Here is a 15,701-nt window from a genome sequence, read left to right as displayed (position 1 = left end):
GCAATCATCGAGTCCATCCTCACCTCCTCCATCACCGTGTGGTACCCTGGAGCCACTATCAGGGACAAACAGAGACTGCAGCGTGTTGTGCGCTCTGCTGAGAAGGTGATTGGCTGCAGACTCCCATCTCTGCAGGACCTGTACACCTCCAGGACACTGGGGCGTGCAGCTCGGATCACAGCTGACCCTTCTCACCCTGGACACAGTCTGTTTGACCTGCTCCCCTCAGGCAGGAGGCTCCGGTCCATTCGCACCAGAACCTCTCGCCATAAGAACAGTTTCTTCCCCTCTGCTGTTGGACTCATGAACAATAACCATATGACTGTTCCCACCACTAACACATGACCCTACACTGTGTTCACTGCATCATTCCATGTTTGCACTGATCACCACCTGCACTCATGTATATATGTATATCTACTTAGCACTTTTAATTTTTATGTTTATTTAAGCATTATCTGACAGTATGTTTGCACTAAGTACCGCAGCAATTTCCTAATGTTGTAAACCTGCTCAACATTTGGCAATAAAACCCTTTCTGATTCTGATTCTGAACACAATCTTGTTGAGGGATTGGAGTTAGTTCAGTGAGAGAGTTATTTGTAAAGAAAACAATTTTTACTAGCAGTCAAAAAAGAATGTGTACACTTATGTCTGTTTTTTTTTTTTTTTTGTTAAATACGAACATAATTATAGCAGAAGTGCTGCCATGTGTCTGGCCAGAAAGAGAGTACCAATTTGTTTATTTGGTAGTTCAATGAAGGGCTTCAGTTAGTTAAGAGTGAGAAAAAAAACTTTGGTTCATGTTGGCAGGTTTGTCTTCTTGTACAAGATTTGAAATTTAAAAAAACAAAACCACATGTTCGAAAATATTTTTGTGGGTTTTCTCTTGTTTGTTTGTTTGTTTTTTGTACTACTTGAACAGTAAAGTAGTCCTCACATGAGATGACAGTGCCAGCAGTGGCCCACAGCTCATTGAAGTTTGAGACCCCTGCCCTAGACCAACGTAACACAGGTGAGAACCAGATGTAACAATGTTGAATGTCAGAGCAAATAGATGAAGTACGAGAGAAGAATGTATGAAAGATTGTATTGAAATGTCCTGGAGCTGTATGTGAGGCATTCAGGGAACATCGGTCATTTATGTGGAGAGAAATATGTCTCAAAAGTGTTACAAATGAATACAGTATGATCCACAAATATAAACTAAGATTTAACAAATATGTGCAGTGATTGATGCGCTCTCAGGCATGTGCTTCAATCCACACACAAATACAAAACAATTGACCAGACGTACAACTGTTTCACAAACTCTATAAAGCATTCACACTCCAATGGATGCATCAGAAAGCAACTTGGGATTACGATCTTGTCCAAGGATATTTCGCCTGCAGACTGGAGCAGCCAGGGATCAAACCAGAAAACTTTCTGATCAAAAGCTGACTTGTGCTAAATGCTGAACGGCAGCCACCCAATTTTAGCCATCCAAGATTAAATGGCACATTCTTTAATTACAGAGTTAGGGGTTGTTACATGGAACTCAAAAGAAATAATGAACCCATCTCATGTCCTGTGTCTTCTAAAGCTGTCTGTACTTTTACCTCCAAAGTTCATCAGCAAACAGTTTGCAGGCCTCTAATTATCAGGCTGTACTCAAGCGCTTGAATTCAACCTAAAAGCTGTGCTGTCATACAGAACCAAGTACCCTCCGCGGAAACTATAGCTAATGTCACAACTGGATCTGATGAGACAGCTATGATTTCTGGACTCGAAGTAAATAATCCTGAGTCAATGTATACACCATCAGTTTGTTTGTTTTGCTTTCATAACAAATAGTTTGAGCCATATACAAATACAGAAGTGACAAAAGGAAACATATTTACAATCCAAAGTCAGAGTAACAGTTTTCAGTAGCACAGTCTTTTATTTACAGTCTGCTTCTCCTGGTGGTAAACCTCTATCACATGTTTGGATTAAAATTTGGCCTTTAAAGCTGCTGGTTCCAGCTTAAGCAATATTTTAAAAATACTAAATTCTTCATTGGTTTAAGCTGTGGGGTTTGCTATACACTGGCAGAAAATTGTAGAGTAAATGGTGAAAACAAAGAAACTAAATCACAAGATCCTTGAATTCCATCTTTTCTATTAACAGAAACTCCAACAAATTTGTGGCCAATTGATGATGTTTAGGATATGAAAAGTCCAGTCCAGCAGGTGGCGGTAATGCGCCTTAACGCTTTAACCGCCAAAAAATACAAAAGAAGAAGAAGAAGAAGCCGAGTTCCCGCTTTATGGCGTTTTTCTCTGAGTTTATTGTCGACTGATTTAAAGGTAAGCCCCGAGCTAATATTAATCCGAGTTTAGTTAATCTTGAGTTTAGCTCTTGAATGAGGCTTTCTGTTGCTCTCCTCGGTGTCTCTTCTCAAGTTTTTGTGAACCAGTTGAAAAAAAATCTGACTAAATTGACTCAAGCTGCTCTAAACTAATACACAGAAAGATATCAGCAAAAGGTTGTGAAACACAGAGAAGAAAATAATTTTATTAGACAAAAGCATTTAAATGAGCTCATTGTAATCAGAGTTTCTGTTATTTTATTAGTCTGTTATTAAGCGCTAATTAGCATCTCTGTGGCACCTGCACAGTTTATGAATGCAGCCTGCTAACCAAGCTAGCCAGCGCCACCCTTCATCCATATGAGGTCACTTCCGGCTCCAAAAGACCCAACATGTTTGCGTTAAAAGTGCTATAATGAAATACATTTAAAAGAAAGGTAAAAATAAATGTATTCCAGGCTAAAACACAGCTGCCTTTATCAGTTGTGTTATTGATTGTAAAAACTGGCCTCACTCTGAGAGGCCTGTTATTAAAATCATTTCAAAGATAATTTGATATATTCTGATCAGTATTTAGTAAATGAGTCCGATTAACTGTTAGCAAAATAATAATGATAGGCCAGAGATGCATTTTAGAAACAAATACAGCCTCGAACCCTAAGAGGGGATCTGTGTTCTTATCACATTTAAAAGTACTGCAGATTTTTTAAAGCTCCAAACAAAACTGAAATGGAGGAACAAAGATATATAGAATAAAATAGTCTTTTATTGTCTTTGTACATATCCAACTAAATTGTGGGTGCTCCACACCAACTGTGCATGGAAAACAATATAAATAGTAAGACAGTAAGAATAAATAACATATAAGAGGAGTATATACAAAGAGGAGGAAGGCACACATTAGAGAACAGAATGCTTGAAAGTAGTGCAATGGACTTGATACAAGTAGAGAATCGGAGTGTGACTGAGTGATGAGGGTTACTCAGATCATGGCTCAGATTTCTAAACCCACTCAGATGGGATAATCTTCCACGGCACACCTGATCATTTCTCACGGCACACGTATATGCCGTTGTTTTGTTTTTGTTCTTGGCCAGGGCATTTTTTAAAGAGGAATTGCTCTCCTGGTACTGGTGTGCCATACTTCTTGGTATCAGTGCTCAAACATTTTGTGTTTGTTTCAAGCAAGTTGTCCACCCAAGGAAGCTAAAATTTGTTGTTTGTGCTCTCAGATGAACATATGAGACACTTTGACTCTTCAGTGCAGTGTGGAGCCTAACAAAGTTCTGTTTTCTGTCCCAGCTGATCAGCAGGAGGAGAAGAGTCTGACGGAGCAGCAGAGGAAATTTCAGCTACTTGGACTCAGCTCAGCCACTGCAGAGAAAACAATGAGCTCAACACAGAAGGTGACAGATACTAGTGTTAAGAAATACTCCATTAAAAGCTGAAGTACATATATATATTTTTGCTAAACTAACTGAACTTTGTGCTATATTATTGTAATGTAATAATCATGGAATAATACAATGCCTACATTGTAGAGGGTGCCTTTTCCTCTAAAGAGGAAAATGGGCACGGAAGAGGTTAAAGTGGGATTCAGCAGGATTCAACCCTAAAATCAGCTGCAGTGGCTCAGTGTGTGGAAAAGAGTCAAAGCTCACAATCATTTCTATTGAGAGCTCATGTCGTTTTCTTAATGTACAGGCTGTGATCAGCTGACCTGCTGCTCTCTGTGGATGTACACAACTGAATTCAACCAGATGTCTGCAGATGTTTCATGAGTTGTCCTGGCTGATTTCCATCCTCTACACCAGGGGTGTTAAACTCAATTGCACACGGGACCAAAACTCAAGGCACACTTTAGGTCGCGGGCCAAACAGGATAAACATTTATTGAACACACTAAAACAATGTTTTTTAAACATAGATATGAATAAAAACAGACAGGAATATTATTCCAGAATAAATTAACTTAAAAAAATCTACTTTAACTTTAAATATTTTGAGCTTCATAAAAATATATCCTGTCAAAATTATGCAAGTTAGAAATATGAACATGGTGCCAAAAACCCCAGAAAAAATAAATGAAAACATACACAAGGTTCGAGCTGCATGTAGACGGAGCTGGGCATTGCTGCAGGAATGGAACTAATAAACTGTGCGGGCCATTCAGTGTCGTACTTTGCCTTGAGTGTACCATTACACTGCAGCTCCATCTGAATCTGCACAGGTGCAGTTTCCACGTAAATGGGTTGCGAAGCAGCTCGAAATTCTGTTTGTGCTTCACAGTCACCAAAGTGCCGTGCGAACTTAGTGCGCTCAGTTTATCAGCAAAGTGCGCCGACTTGGTTCAACATTACTTAACAGGGAAAGTGAGACAGGTTGCACTGGTGCATTTGTGACAGCTTCACTTGAAATGTCTTCACCGCATCATACATGCCATGTCCATTGTTAAATCTCCCAATTCTTTTGATCTTTGGGCTGAAGGAAGGACAATACTTGGTGTATAAATGCTCAATCAACAATCATTTTATTCCATACAATTCAACACTTTTGAGCATAAATCATGCGGAGGGGAGATGAGCGCGGGAGGGTGTCCCGTTTCTCACATTCTTATAGCTTCAGCCCCCCTCCACCTAGACATAAACTGACAGATTTCCTTGCTGACCTCAGAAACTCTTATTGAGAAGTTTTTCCCAACGTAGCCAATGTACCTCTGTATGATAAGGAATGTCAGCAAACTCTGAATCTATTTCCCACATAGAAGGATAAAATTGACGGTGATTTAAACCTTTCAGCTCAAAATTTACGGTTTGCGTTACATGCTCCATTTTGAGGACTTTACCACATAGCCTGGTGTATGATGCAGGATTGGATTTCATGTTTAGGCTCAAATCAATTTGATCTTTGATGCCCACAGTGATGAATAATAACTCCCCTCAAATGCCTTAAACCAGAAGTAACAAGCCTGTTTTGAAAATGTAAGGAGTAGAAAATACAAATATATAATTTTTTTAATGTAGCTGTGAATTCATCCAGATGTCAGCAGATGTTTCATGAGTTGTCCTGGCTGATTTCCATTCTCTGCACTGACAGTACACTGTCTTTATATTAGACACTATACTGTTGGTATGTGGGTGGAGCTCAGTGAATGAATGTCAGCATCATGAGTTTAAGTTTAAGTTAATCACTGCTACACTTGATGTAACCTAACTCTGCCATGAGCACCACAGTCACTGTGCACCAGTCATACACTCTTCTTTACTTTAAATCCATCACATTACAGTACACTTGCCTGCTTATCCTGCACTAACCTGCAGAGGAATTTACTGCAGTCTTTAAATCACATTGTGAGACAAACTGTACACAAACAGTTTGTGTGTTTCAACTTATCAGCACCTGCAGTCGTTCAGGTTCTGGTGGTGTTTGGTGCCGCACTCCCCCTTCAGGTTTAAAACTAGTGTTAATGGAGGGAGTTTGAAGCTTCAGTTTGTTCAATGACTGCATTTCACTCACTGCCTCTGTTTGTATCTCTGTCACTGCAGGACCAACATGGACCGAGAAGTCAGCGCTCTCAGGAGGCCGACAAACCTCACAGAAGAAAGAGAGAGAAAAAAAACACCTGTGACGAGTGTGGGAAGGATTTTATCTGGAAGTCTAAACTAAAACAACATCAGCTCATCCACACTGGAGAGAGACCGTTCAGCTGTGACTTGTGTGGAAAGTCGTTTTCCTGGAAGAATGCCCTAAAAACACACCAAGTCATCCACAGTGGAGTTAAAGCTTACAGCTGTGATCAGTGTGGCAGAGCTTTTACTCAAAGTAGCAGCTTACAGAAGCATCTAGTTACCCACTCTGGAATTAAGGCATACAGCTGTGACATCTGTGGAAAAACTTTCAGCCGGTTAGGGAGCCGAAATATACACCTACGCATTCACTCCGGAGAAGATGTGTACTGGTGTGATCAGTGTGGCAAATACTTTACAACAGACGCACATTTACAAAGCCACATGTTTACCCACACTGAGGAGAGACCTTATCAATGTGACCTGTGTGAGAAGACTTTTAAAACTCCACATTACCTGAGATTACACCAACAGATCCACACCAGAAAGAGACTCTACAAGTGCAGTTACTGTGAGGTATGTATTTTTTATTTTTATCTTGTAAGTTCAGTCTGGCTGTTTGGAACAAGTCTGCTCATTAAATTGTGTTAGCATGTTAGCACTTCTACTGCACCGAAGAGTAGCTCTGAGCGATTATTCAGATTTTCATTTCATTTAAGTGTAAGTCAGATGTTACTGTAATGGGCTTGTTCAAAATCACTACCCTTTCAGCTTGTTCGTGGCCAAAAATGGCCACCCCTTGTTTACGTTTACAAAATGCTATAAAATTCATATATATTAAGAAAAATCTTCACTTTTTTTTTACTTGTTTTTTTAGATTAGCATTAGTGCTGTTCATGAAAATCAAAATTTCATTCAAATTCAGAATTTTAACCCTTTAAATACCAGTTAGATCACATAATCCTAGGAACTCATAAATGTAAAAAATCATAAAACCCATATTTTTTTCCAAATAAAACATGCCATCTGATTTATTTTCTAATCATGATGAAGGTTAGATGTATAGCAATAATTAACTGTATCAATACATTTTATGCATCTTTGTTCTTTTGTGCAGTGACAGAAAAACAAAAAAACTCCCTCTCAGCTTGTTCGTGGCCAAAAATAGCCATCCCCTGTTTACGTTTACAAAATACTATAAAATTAATATATATTAAAACATTTTTCTACTTTCATTGACTTGATTTTTTAAATTACAGGGCTCGCAAAAATGATAGCCCGATGGGCAGGGCAGAGATAGATTTTTCCAGTCGGGCTACCAAAATCTATCTCTGCCCTGCCCATCGGGCTATCATAGGAAGGAAAATATATGTCAATGCTTTTGCATTCTTTCGGAAATGTAGCTGGGTAATTATGTCATTGGCATCGATGAGCCACTGTCAATATGTGACATATTGAAATCGCGTTTGAATTTGCGCTTGTTTTTTGCTTTCACTTTGCAATCGCGCGAACTGTGTATAGAGAGCGACAGCACTGATTGGTGAGTGATGATAATTTGCGCACCAATTCCTCTGACATCATCTTATCAATCGTTAGCTTACTATGCAAACATGACAAGTGAAATCTCCCGCAGCAAGCTTAAACATGTGAGAGGTTGATCGCGCAGAGAATTTCTGAGCGTTATGTGAGTGCGTGTGTAAAAGTAGCAGGATATATATTTTAGTTCTGCTGAGCCAAATAAGACAGGTCAGGGTGAAGAAGTGACCACAAAACGGAAAAGTTATGACAAATCAGACTATAAGGCAAAAAGAAAGTGCAGCTTTATGGTTTCATGGACAAAATAATTTCTGTGGCTGCAATATGACACGCTATATAACCAGGGGTGCACATAAGTGGTCCGCAGGTGCGCATTCGCTGTCAAAATAAAAAACGCGCACAAGATAAGAAGTTGCAACGCGTGTTTGCATACATAAGATTTTCTGGAGGAGGACAGACATTTGTTTAGAACTCTTAAAGATGTCAAAGAAGCAAGCTCCTTTAAGCAATTACTTTGGTGTTCCTCCACCTCCAAAGAAATGTCAGAAGGAGTCCGAACCACAAAAGAAGCGCGTATTCTCGGAAAAGTGGTTGCAGGAGGTGCGCTGGCTTCAAACAAATGATGAACGCACAGAGATGTGGTGCGGAATGTGCTGTGAAAATCCCACTCTAGCGGACAAAAACAGTGCCTTTTATATAGACGCAAACGCACGTTGCAACTTCTTACCTGGTGCGCGTCTTTTATTTTGACAGCGAATGCGCACATGCGGACCACTTATGTGCACCCGTGTAAATAACATAATGTTCTGCCGGGTGTGTTGTTGGTTTTCCCTCGATTTCTGAGTCGACAAGCGCCTTTGTTACTGGGACCAGTCATTTTAAGAAAGGCACCCATTAGAACCCATGAGAAATGCAAGAAATGCATTATTGCTCAGTCTGCAATATCTTTCCCAGAACAAACACCAATTGCAAATAACATACTAAAAATAAACCTGAAAATCTGTTTAGAACAGCTACTATGTTGCAAAGAGTGAACTACCACTGGCAAAATTTAGCAGTCTTTGCAAACTTCAAAAAGCAAATGGCCACGATCTTGGTTCCACTTGCCTCTTACCTGTGACTTCAGTGGAAATTTCAAATTCAGGATCTGACACAGACTGATTCATGTTCTACATAGTTCTTACAAGTTCATAGAAATTTCTGTTCAATTAGAACCAAGTATTTGAGTTGATGATTGTAATTTTTATACAATGTTGTAATTTGTTTTTCAACAATTTTTTGATTAATGTTTTGTTTCCTTTACAATATTATACTTTAATGTATAATATTGTAAAGGAAACAAAACAGGAAACAAAACATCAATCAAAAAATTGCTCTCTTTTTTATTCGGGCTACTTAAATTTATTTTGGGCTACCAAAAACTGAAGAGTCCCTGCCCGAAGGGGTACCAGGGATTTTAAAATTTTGCGAGCCCTGAATTAGCACCGCTCCTAGTCATGAAAACCAAAATATAATTCAAATTCAGATATTATACCCTTTGAATACCAGTCAGATTATGTATTATTACTACACTTTTGGGGGGAAATAGTAATAAAGTTCACATTTTTTAGCATATGAATGATAAAACCTAATATTTCTTTTTATCATCATTGCAGGTCAGTAACAGTACCAGTAAGAGTGATTTATTTATACTTTTTTTAAAAGGGGGGGGGGGGGGGGGGTTGAATGGCCAAAAAGAAAATCACAAATAGTGTGTTAGTGGCCAGAAAGGCAGTTTAATGACCAAATAACCACTGAAATGACCAATAAGATGATCAAAATTTATATTCCAGTGTGTGCTTCTGTGTGCATCCTCATTAGCAGCAGGATGTACTAACCACATTAGAGTGGTTTTATAGGCACACTTTCTACACCTTGTGCAAGGGGCTGCTGTTCCAATCCTGGAGATGCGCCTTTTGCACCTTCGTCTCATTTCGTTTGTGGGGTGTGGGTCACACTCTTGTTCAGACTACTGTATCTTGAGATGAATGGCAGAAGTGGCTGAGAATTAAGGTGTAACTACAGGGGTCCAACAAAGAATGGCCACGCATCATACTGATGTCTTCTCTCACTCTTATTGTCTTCAGACACCGTGAAAACTGAAGAAACACAAAGTTTACAACATAAATGTTTTGAGCTTATCAGTCTCTCATATCAGTGTCCATAAACAGTCTATGTTACAGGATTGCATGCAACTTCCGCTTCTTGTGCAACAAAATCAGCAAATTGTTTGAAGCTTGGATATTCTTCTTTTTGCCGTAACTGCACTGTGACATGACGATTCCAACAAGAAGTCACCCAGTCAGGAAGTTTTTGAAGCAATTTTTGATTCTCTTCACAGTCATTTAAGACCTGCAGTTCTTTGATGTATGGCATAGCATTGCTGCAGGCTGTCAGAAAATCACTGAATTGTCTCAGTTTAAGCGACTCTCTGGAACCAATCTTTGGCCAGTTGTTCAGTTTTTCCCTAAATGTACGCTGAATTATAAAGGGGTGGCCATACCGAGCATTCAAAGCTTCCCAAGCTTGGTCATATGCTTCGTCATCTTTTCTGTAAAAGCTTCCCTCCAATACAGACCGTGCTTCTCCACTGATGTATTTGCGTAGGTAGAACAACCTGTCAGCTGGATTTGTGCATCGCCGCTCTATCAAAGCTTTGAAACTAGTGCTCCACTCTAAGAACTTAAGTGGGTCCCCTGAGAAGACTGGGGGCTCAGGTGCAGGAAGTCTGGTGAGGACTATTGTGTCATGCAAGGCTTGCATTAACAATGACTCATTGTTATTATTGTTTGGTTGTTCATTGTTATTATTCTTGTAGGTTTGCTCTGGTATGATTTCTTAGGAGCTAATAGAGGACAACTGACTACCGCACTGTGTGCGCTTTTGTCTTCTCCACAGTCTTCACTTGAATCTGCTTGAGAATAAGCCTTTAGCTTTGCAGTTATTACCTGAAGATCTTGCTGATTTTCTAGTCTTTTAAGCTCTTGCCTTTGTGTAGCAATAGCCTCCTCCATCTCTATCTCGGCCTGCTTCGCGGCCTTCACACCTTCGCCTCCCGTGCAGGTTTGTAAGGGTGCACAGCAGCTAAAAGATCTTCTTTGTTATAAAAAAGTCAAAAGTAGATCTCAGGCTGCTAATGCAGGGAACTGCATACAGGGTCACCCCTGGTTTGATACCAGTGGGCACTGGATTGTAGAGCAGTCTCTCTTCAGTGGTGGGACCCACATGGTTTTCCTTTCAGTTCAGTTTCAGTTTCAGTTTTCAGTTTTATTTGTCATATGCAAGTTAGCACAGGGTCAACATTGCAATGAAATGTGTTTGACGAGCAGCAGTCACTCAGCAGCATGATACAGTAGGAGAAAATATAATAAAATATAATAAAATAAAATAAAATATAAAAATAGTAAGGAGCTAAATATTAGAGAGACATGGTATAAGAGAAAAGATGACTAAATATATATGTATCTATAAATATAAATATATATACACTAGTGATTAAATAAGAAAATCTTGAAAAGAAATATGACGGGAGGGCAGATGGGATATTGCACAGGAATGAGCAGCAGAAAATTACAGTATTGCACTTTTAAATATAAATATCAATGACAATAAAGTGAAGTGATCAGTGCAGATTAAACAGAGTACTTGTGAAGCTGCAGGGTAGCTTCTGAGTGCTGTGTTGTGTGTGTTTAAGTGTTGTGGTTGAGGTGTTGTATGGCTTGGTGGTAAAAACTGTTTTTAAGTCTTGTAGTCCGAGCAGACAGACTCCTGTAACGTCTGCCAGATGGTAACAAGGAGAACAGCTGATGTGCTGGGTGGCTGTGGTCCTTGATGATGCTGTGTGCTTTACGGAGGCATCGCTGGAGGTAAATGTCCTGAATGGCAGGAAGCCTCGTGCCAGTGATGTGCTCTGCTGCCTTCACCACCCTCTGTAGTGCTTTACGGCTGCTGGCAGAGCAGCTTCCGTACCAAACTGTGATGCAGCTCGTCAGCAAGCTCTCAATTGCACACCTGTAAAAATTTGAGGTGATGTTGGCGTTCATGCTAAACTTCCTCAGCCTCCTCAGGAAGTAAAGCCGCTGGCGAGCTTTCCTGATAGCAGTGTCTGTGTGGGATGAGGGATCCACTCAGTCACCGGCTCCTCGGTCTCAGAAAATGCTCCTATGTTCTTTTCCATCAGCTGCTCGGCCTCCACCTCCATGCCCCTCGACCCCAATCCTCCCCCAAAGAAGAGGATTCAGGCACTGGCTAGTACTCATCATCAGTGGTGATGCAGTCAGCCTCTTTGGAGATTGGCCCCTCATCTTCTGGAGAGGAAGTTTCTTCATCTTGGGCAGATGTCTTTTCTTCAAGGGCAGAGGACTGCTTGGTGTCCTTGCTCTCTGACCAGATCATATAGACAGTGCTTGACCTTCTTGCCATATTGCCAGAATAAATGATCTGGAAGCTGTTAGGCTTACTTACAACAGTAGCTCTGTCTGCACCTGCATAAACTCCAGGACACGTTTACAAACAGTGTTTGTTGTTGTTTGCGCTGCAGCTGCAGGTTTGAACTCTGCAAAATGTCCCGTGATTGGGGTTTTTTTGTTTTTGTTTTTGTTTCTAGAGTTAATATTTTGGGTATGGTATCGTTTTATGAAAAATACAAGAGTAAAAGTGCTTTTAGCATGTGCTTCAAAGCTAAGTTTTACTGGGAAGCTCAAAGCTCAATAGCCTGCATCCACAGAAATTCATTGCAGCCTATGTAATGTTTGATGCGTCATTATTTATTCCAGTCTATCTTGCAAATACATGTTTGTGCTGCAATGTCATGCACAAACACAAACTATTAGATCCTTAAGATCAAACCTATGTCAAAATTGTTTCATTATTCTGGTCCATTGGAGTGTGGTCAGCCATCAAAGGCCGCTACTAGAAACTAGGAATATTACATGAAATTGCTTGTTTGGCCAAAAATGGGTAAATGATGTAATTTGGTAAAAAACATTAAAAACTACAATTTTCATGTGTTGAGTTTAGAATGAAAGCAATTTTACCTAAATCGCATGATATAGTACTGCCAATAACAAGGAATCAAAAAAGGTGGTTATAATGGGTTTCAATTGGCCAAAAATGGTCACGATAGAGTCAAGAGGAACAATTTGGTGTATAGTGAATATTATTGATATTATTAAGGAGCTGATGTTGAAAATTAAAAAATCTGAAAAAAATACACACCTTTGGGAAGTTTCATTCCATTTGCATTAACAGAACAAAAATGGTTGAAAAAAGAAAAGTGAAGTGGCCACAAATGGCCAGGATATAAGCATTCCTGTAGTATTATGGTGGTAGTATTGTAGTTATTGTAGCCCAGTAAACTGAGTGTGTTAATCGAAACAGTAAAATGTAACTGGACGTCTGCAGAGATGCTTTTTATTTCAGGCAACTTTCAGGATAAAAGTGTTGAAGGACTGACTTACACTGTCTTTGTGTCTTTGTTTAGAAGCAGAGCAACATAGATGGATCCACTTCTCAACCCTGTCATCGCTGTGGTGGTGGGAAAGACTTTCGTTGTGACATCTGTGGAAAAACTTTCAGTCAGCAAGCCAGCCTAAAAATACATCAACGCAAACACACTGGAGACAAACTGAAACGGTAAATGGACTGATTCTTATATAGCGCTTTTCTACTCTCTCGGAGCACTCAAAGCGCTCTATACAACATGCCACATTCACCCAATCACACCCATTCTCACAAGCACTTTATCTATACTTAGCGCTATCTAATTACATTCACACACATTCATACTCCGATGGACACATCGGAGAGCAACTTGGGGTTAGTATCTTGCCCAAGGATACTTGACATGCAGACTGGAGGAGCCAAGGATCGAACCACCAACCTTCCGATCAGTAGGTGACCTGCTCTACCTCCTGAGCTACAGCCACCATACTGCAAAGAATGTGGGAGAAGCTTCCCCACATCAACTGAGTTAAAACGACATGAACTCTTTCACAGTGGGGTCAAAAAGCACCTTTGTGATCAGTGTGGGTCATCCTTCACCACTGCAGGTCACCTTAAAACACACAAACGAGTCCACACAGGAGAGAAACCATACAAGTGCAGACACTGTGACAAAAGCTTCTCACGTTCAAGTAGTCGCAATGAGCATGAACGTACACACATGGAAGGAAACTACAGCTGTGAGCAGTGTGACAAGAGCTTCAGTAATCTCAGTTCATACTCTGCACACAAACGATCCCACGTTACTAATAAACTGTTTCACTGTTACCAATGTTCCAAAACATTCACTTCATTATCTGCTCTGTGCAAACATCAGCGTGATCACGCAGGGCTGAAATCGTTCCCATCACAGGACGACAGTGAATCTGAAGAGAGAGAAACATCCTCTTCTGGTTTCAGAGTCCAACTTAAAACCCTGGAGATCAGGCTCCACAGAGTTCAGATCGGCTCTCCTTAAAGATCTAATGAGGCTATGAATCAAAATGTTCCTGTAGTTCAATGTTAATCTTTATAAATTGTTCTTCTGTAGTGTTTGTGTTCAGTGGTTACCTTTTTTTTTTCAGTGGTTGGATGAAAAATCAGTTTCCTGTTGTTCAAGTTTTTATTGAATGTATTTTGTTAAATAAAGTTTTAAAAAAAAGTTAAATAAAGAATTGGTTTAACAACAAAGATTTTGAGCCACGATGTCATTTCCTGTATTTCAGAGTAAAGACTGAAGTGACAAATGGAAACATGTTTACAGTCATGGAATAAACACTGATGGGTCATCTGTAGGTAGTACTATTGCTGACCTGACAGACTCGACCTTGTTTACAAAGAAAGAAAGGAACTGATTACATGTGTCAGCAGAGGCTTTCAGGGTTGTTTAGAGTAGAGCTGATAGTCTTAAAAAGAACACGGGGATTTTGACAATTTAACACAATGATCTGGGAAAAATATCTGTTTCTTTCATTTTTACTGTATTCTGATCAAATTTCCAACATTCTTTTAACATTTCAAAAGAAACTTGCAAATTGTCTTTCTTCAACTTTCACACCTGGCCCTAAAAACACCACCATCCGTGCATCACCCTTGTGACAGTCTAATGAACCTAACATGTAAGTGATACATAACACACATTTACACTGGCTGCATATATAAACCCAGGGGGGCAGAGCAGAACTCTGTATGTTCGCGCTCACATATTCAGGCTTTCCAGAGGCGTTTACAATCAGAAGAAGCAGAACAATGAATCATCAACACCCCGCAGAAGAACACAGCAAGCAACAACTCTAACAATAAAGACGTGCTGGAGCCAAAAGGTGCAGCTAGCGAGTTTTAAACGATAACGCACAGGACCAAAGGGGGAGAGGGTAAAAACCCACTGCCTCCTGAGATAAAGATCAGCAAGTCAAGCTGGCAGCAGATGACACAAAAAGCTCTCTGGAGGAGGCGGCGACTGTGGAGCAGGCCGACGGAGAGGCGGATCGGCAGACAGGAAGCTCCCGGGGTCCCACAACAAGATGTTGCGCGTCAGACTGGAGCAGGATATCCCCATGTTGGTGACACTGCCCATCGAGGTTCAGCCCAACTTGGCAAACCAACCCTTCCCTTTCTTGGACACCACACTGGCAGATCTGGGCATCCAAGACTGAGTCTCACTCCGTGTGGGGACTTTTTTTTGTTTTTGTTTGTTTTGTTTTTTTTCAATATATTTTTATTGATTTTATAATTGAGCAGCATACAACAATCACCTTCAAAAGGACACAATAGAAGGTGGACGGCAAGTCAACAAGGTGGTAATACAGCATACATAAATGTTAAGACAGAGTATATTTCACTTAAGTTTATCCATCAGGCTAATGAGTGGTTGCCAAATCTTATAAAACACACTCTCTCGGTTAGACAAGGTAAACCTGATTTTCTCCAGATGGAGTACATTTCCAAATTCTCTCAACCACATTTCGAAGGTAGGAGGTTTATCAGACTTCCAGCTGAGAAGTATCAGCTTTCTAGCCACAAGAGTAGTCATTGACACAACCTGCGTCTCTGTCTTGTCCCTTGCCCATCCCGGTTCAGACACCCCGAATAATGCTGCAAAGGGGGTACATGGGCGGCATCACGGGCATCGGCAAAAAAAAATAAAAATAAAAAATTGCTCGTACTCATGCTGCCCCGACATCAGCCAGCGCATATTGGGATTGGCATGGGCACCGATCGGTTTCCTATCGCCCATTTGCTGGGAGT

At 40.3% G+C, this 15,701-nt stretch overlaps 1 protein-coding gene across 1 annotated transcript; it reads left to right on the top strand.

Moving 5' to 3' along the window:
• Positions 1 to 5,828: 5,828 nt before the first annotated feature.
• LOC148102082 (uncharacterized) lies at positions 5,829 to 14,132 on the top strand. Its single transcript, XM_087844435.1, has 3 exons — positions 5,829 to 6,473; positions 12,955 to 13,103; positions 13,401 to 14,132. The coding sequence occupies exons 1-3, from the start codon at positions 5,829 to 5,831 to the stop codon at positions 13,930 to 13,932; spliced, it is 1,326 nt and encodes a 441-aa protein (XP_087700561.1). The 3' UTR covers positions 13,933 to 14,132.
• Positions 14,133 to 15,701: the final 1,569 nt, after the last annotated feature.

This window comes from Neolamprologus brichardi, chromosome 7 (genome assembly GCF_056152115.1).
Source record: "Neolamprologus brichardi isolate AB-2024 chromosome 7, ASM5615211v1, whole genome shotgun sequence".
NCBI classification, from domain to species: Eukaryota; Metazoa; Chordata; class Actinopteri; order Cichliformes; family Cichlidae; genus Neolamprologus; species Neolamprologus brichardi.
This window is presented reverse-complemented; position numbering and strand designations above follow the sequence as displayed.

Excerpts from the sequence above, each read along its gene's own strand:
- LOC148102082 (XM_087844435.1), top strand. The coding sequence starts at position 5,829 with ATGACTGCATTTCACTCACTGCCTCTGTTTGTATCTCTGTCACTGCAG. Across the intron at positions 6,474-12,954 it reads ACAAGTGCAGTTACTGTGAG|AAGCAGAGCAACATAGATGG; the intron begins GTATGTATTTTT and ends GTCTTTGTTTAG. Across the intron at positions 13,104-13,400 it reads CACACTGGAGACAAACTGAA|ATACTGCAAAGAATGTGGGA; the intron begins ACGGTAAATGGA and ends GCTACAGCCACC.